This window comes from Rattus norvegicus, chromosome 1 (genome assembly GCF_036323735.1).
Source record: "Rattus norvegicus strain BN/NHsdMcwi chromosome 1, GRCr8, whole genome shotgun sequence".
Taxonomy (NCBI): Eukaryota; Metazoa; Chordata; class Mammalia; order Rodentia; family Muridae; genus Rattus; species Rattus norvegicus.
Genome location: NC_086019.1, coordinates 63736630 through 63741522, shown reverse-complemented (window position 1 = coordinate 63741522; position 4893 = coordinate 63736630). Strand labels below are relative to the sequence as shown.

At 48.7% G+C, this 4893-nt stretch overlaps 1 protein-coding gene across 1 annotated transcript; it reads left to right on the top strand.

Moving 5' to 3' along the window:
* The first annotated feature begins 409 nt into the window (after window positions 1–409).
* On the top strand, window positions 410–4136 carry LOC134485083 (uncharacterized). The gene is made up of 2 exons (XM_063280884.1): window positions 410–1511; window positions 3608–4136. Exons 1-2 carry the CDS (start codon window positions 967–969, stop codon window positions 3759–3761), a joined length of 699 nt encoding a protein of 232 aa, XP_063136954.1. The 5' UTR covers window positions 410–966; the 3' UTR covers window positions 3762–4136.
* Window positions 4137–4893: the final 757 nt, after the last annotated feature.

Genomic DNA, 4893 nt, shown 5'->3' with positions numbered 1-4893 from the left:
TACAGAGTTGTCTTGTTGACCCATCCCTTCAGATGGACTCCATCCCCCCCTTAGGCCAATAGCTCCCACAGGGTGAGGACTAGAGGTTCATGGGATCTTGGACTCTTCCATGGGCTACTGGTCCTAGCACATGTGGTCATCAATTCCAAGTGCTGCAGAACAGAGTCTTATCTTTTCAAATGTGACGTCCCATTCCATTAAGCCTTAAAATTAATAACAAGGTTTGTCATTGAATAAGTATCAACAACCTAGTTTGTGGGTTATTGTTGATGGTCAGAATCCTGGATGCATGCATAGTTTTTTGCATACTGATTTTTTTGTTCCTAAGGCCTACTGATTGGTAACATTTCTAAATGATTTCTTTCAAAAATCTTAACTGAGAAGTAGAAGAGAAGAAGTAATAAAATAATAAAGCAATCAAAGCTCCAAATGGTAATCTAAGTATTCTACCTCATTTTTTTTGCTTAGAATAAATTCTTTTTTTCTTTCACAGTGCCATCTTGAAATTCTGTCATATCCTGTGTGTAAACAGGTGGTGATTTCAGACACATGGCCAATGAAAAGACACCAGAAGAAGCTACAGCACCAACAGGAGTAACAGCAATAGCACCAGCAGCATTAGCAGTAGCAGAAGGAGGAAGAGGAGGAAGAGGAGGAGGAGGAGGAGTAGGCAGAGCAGGAGGAGGAGGCAGAGCAGGAGGAGGAGGAGAAAAATCTGGAGGAGAAGGAATAGGAGAAGTGGAATAGGAGGAGAAGAAGGAGGAGGAGAAGGAGGAGGAGGGGTAGGAGGAGGAGGAAGAGGAGGAGGACTTTGCTTCCCTGTCCTGGGATAATTGCTGAATGACTTCTTTTGGAGACAGATACTATGCTGAGCAATGTTTATGAAACAAATTATCAGAATATTAACCATTCATAGAAGACATGTCAATATTCCTGAAGAGGATCACCCCTGGAAGACAGAGTTAGATGGCAGTGCAAGCTGTGCGGAAAGTCCTTAATGAGGACGACTTTCTCAAAGCTGATGATGTAATAGTTCTGAAGGAGCATTTTGTGGGAGTCAGGGTCCCATCTACCTCTGTCTGGGCACACAGAGCTCCTGGCCTTGCATCCTGCCTGAGAGGTGACCTGGATTATTGGCTTCCCTGGTCCACACAGGGTCCTGGATTGCTTGGTTGCCCCTCATTCCTGGTCTACCCTGTGCCCCATGGTGTTTGCAGCTTCTATGGGCTGAATTTAATCAGTGATTCACTGGAGCTGGATCTGAACCCAAACCACAGGGAAGCCCTGGGCACTGAGGACAATAAGAGCAACAGACAACCTCTCCTCCACTGCTTCTCTCTCTTCTCCACAAGGCAAGGCAGCTCTCACACAGGAGGCATCCAGCCTAACTCCCAGCAGGGAGAGTGTGAGATGTCTGTGGATGAGCCCACATTACAGTACGATTCTGTGGGAAGACATCTGGTAGCTTCTGGTGCAGCTGCAGCAGTCAGGACACATGAACTACAGTGGAGGTGAGCTATAGGACCAGGTAGCAAAGAGTCTGATCTGGCCAATGCTGATCTGAATCCCTGGGTGCTCAGGGCTACAAAGAATGCCAGTCATGGGCATGCAATGTGTCACTAACACTGTGTGTGACCACATTCTGAAAGTCTTGTCCAGAAAAAAACAAGTGGTCTTGAGCACTGAGTTTCAGTCGACTCATGGGGTACAGGATAGCAGATTGACCTGAGTATGAAATCGCATGAATATGCCCTCTGGCTGCTCCCTGGGCTCAGGATAGATGGGCCCTGAGAAGGCACCATTCATGGGTCCGCAGGAGTAGGGGAGAGCTTGGCATTCTTGAGGCGCTCCTAACCCTTACTTGAGCCACTCTGGGGAGGAGATGGCATCATTTGTGAGATGGGCTTATGTGGGACACTATGCTTCGATGTATGGCACAGACAGCTCCTGTCTTTCTTGCTGACAGTTCAGACCCACAGCTGGCCTCATCTCAGACAGTCCCATGAGGAGTGGTGTTTGGTTCCTGCTTCACAGTTAGGGCAGGAAAACACCTAGGATACGATGGGCCACTGCAGTGAGTACGGGCCACGTGCCTGTCTTGTCCTTGCTTACTTGTTTTTTCCTCTTCCTCCTCCTCCTCCCCCTCCTTCTTCTCTTCCTCTTCTTCTTCCTCCTTCTCCTTCTCCTTCTCCTCCTCCTTCTCCTCCTCTTCCTCCACCTAATTTCACAAACCACCCAGAGACCTTCACAGGAGTGTAGTTCATGCTAATCAGAATGCAGGGCTGGAGATCAAATTCTGGGTAAGGTCTCCATCCAGCCCTGGTTGCTCCCACACACACCCTGCCTACCTGAGATTTCCAAATTGTGTTCTCAGGGTTGTGGAGAATCCTCTACAGTTAGCCCTGCCGATACAGCCAGTTTCTTGGGAACACTGGGTTTAGCAGGAGTCCTCTCCATCAGGCTCAGAACCTTAGAGTGAGTGAGAGGGCTTGCTGAGTGGCACACTAGGACTAGAAAGGTGTAGAGCCCTCCAGTGGTAGTCATGAAGTACTGCAGGAGTTTATTTCCTGATTTCTTCACCTCTACCTTGTTCTAAAGCCTTTTCAGGGACACCTAGGGACCTAAGAAACTTGACTTTGGACCCCCATAGCGCAACAGAGAGACTAAAGCAGCAGCCCTGTGAAACTTCTGCAGAGGACAGTGTGGGCTCTGTGTTGTAGAGTGGCTGTGGAGTGGCATGAAGGCTGACTGACCAGCCAGTCACAGAGAGCTAGGGACAGTTAGATTCTTGGAGGAGGGAGCATGAGGGGCAGACACAGCAGAGTTGAGGCCTTCAGAGGAGCCAGCTCATTTAATAGAGAAGCATATGCCCTCCCAAAAGCCTGACAGCTTAAGACACTGCACTGAAGACCTGACCCAGTAACATGCCTCATTTACACATCACCTACCTGTGCCTTGTGTAGGGTCCTCAGGTTAGATCCTAAAGTCCATCATGGCTGAAAGGCAGAAGTTTGCACATCACTGCAATGTGGAGGCTACTCTCAGCTGATGGGACCCACACAGTCTGTGGACAAGTTTGCTTAAGTGAAAGTTGGCCGTCCTTGAACTCTCGGGTCTTCCAGGGTAGTGTGTGTTGACCATATGCAGTCATTCCTAAAGATATAAGTGCCAAAATTCAACAATAGGGAGAGAATCCTATACTGGATGGAATCACTCGGCTCAGTGTGGACACAAAGATATCCTATGCCATGGCATGGAGGCTCCCAAGAACTTCTAGGATGAATGTGAGGCACACAAGAGCCCACAGTGCAGCCTGGGAGAACATTAAAGTATCTGGAATTATCAGGGACCCTAAGGTATGTTGGGCAGGATATGGAGCTGATGCATGCTGGGATGCTTGGAGGAGACAGCCTGAGGTAAAATAGAGGGCAGTGTGTCATGAAAGCTAAGACAGAGCAACCAACAGTATGGCTTATCTGGCCCATGACAGATCGACTCTGCCAGAATTAGATGGTCTATGTAGACGTTCAGTCCTGGGATTGTAGGAGCATAGAAAGTGCCAAAAGTCAGGGTGCGGACTACCTCCATGTTTTCTATCTCCCTGTAGGTTGAAGAGGCAGAGAACAACCGCAGAGGTGCCCAGTATGTCCTCAGCCTGGACAACAAGTGTCTGCTCAATCATACAGACAGCTCAGGACTCTCTCACCCAGCGAAACCTGAGACTGCACACTGGTGGACCAGCTGGTTCCTCAAGAGGTTAGCTCTCTCAATGGCATGAAGTTCAGGTGCTACCTCTTCCTATACTGGCCTGGTGAAGACAGAACCCTGGAGGACATTGTGGTCTGGGCAAGAGATATCCAGCAGCCCTTTCTGTGCCAGCCAGCCTTGAAGGTTGCTTGAGATCATTCCAGCATGACCAGTCTCCAGCCTTTTCCAAGCAAGTCAGTTGTTGGCCCTTACCACTTCTGCCCACCACATCAGTCGCCTTTCCCTGCCCACTTGTAGGAGATGGGACTAGCTCTGACTTAATCATAGGGCTTTGGATGGGCTCTATTTTTCCTGTTTCTGGTTGTAAGCTACTAGGATTCTCAGGAGCGTAAGTGTATGAGAGAAACAAGTGTCTTGTTAGCCCTGAAGCAGCCTGGACTCTGGTCTTATCTGCTAGAGAAGGTGTCATGAAGGGACATGGGCAGTAGAGGGAGGTCTATGACTGCAAAGCCTGCCTAGGCTCCAATAATCCAAACTGGGTACTGCAGAATTTCCGAGATCACAGCTCTGCAGTTACCCTTCTCATGTCCTGGTTTTAACTACTGCACCCAACACAAAGCCTCCCTTGCAATATGTCTCAGATCCATTTGAGACTCTGCAAACCAGACATCTTTGTACGGAATGGAAAAGAACCCTTACTGCACATCTCAGGTTGTGGAGGCTGGTCCATCCTGTCTGACAGTGTTTCTGAGTCACTGGTATAGGGCTGTTTGGGGTCTCCTCTCCTCACCTTAGCCAAGGAGGTCCAGGGTCATCAAGCAGGTACAGTCCATGGGCTCTGATATGGTTCATGGTATGTTATCTACTCATGGAGCCCTCAAGATTTCTTTACTGCCCAGGGTCCAAAGAAGTATTTGATGTCCCTCTACTTGGATGAGAGGAGACTTGAATGTCACTGCTGCTCACAGGTTCTTGGTAGTTGAGCCCAATAGTGGATGCATTTTTGTGAGTCATATCTGCACCTCCTCCTAACATCTGTTAGAGTAGATAAAGTCTGTCTGGCTGGGTGGGGCAGTACCTCCTCATCTAGGCCTTCTTGTGTGCATCTTGACCTCAGCCAGAACATGTGGAGTTGGGACAACCATTCTGGATGTCAGCTGATGCAATGCCTCACACAGAGGTGCT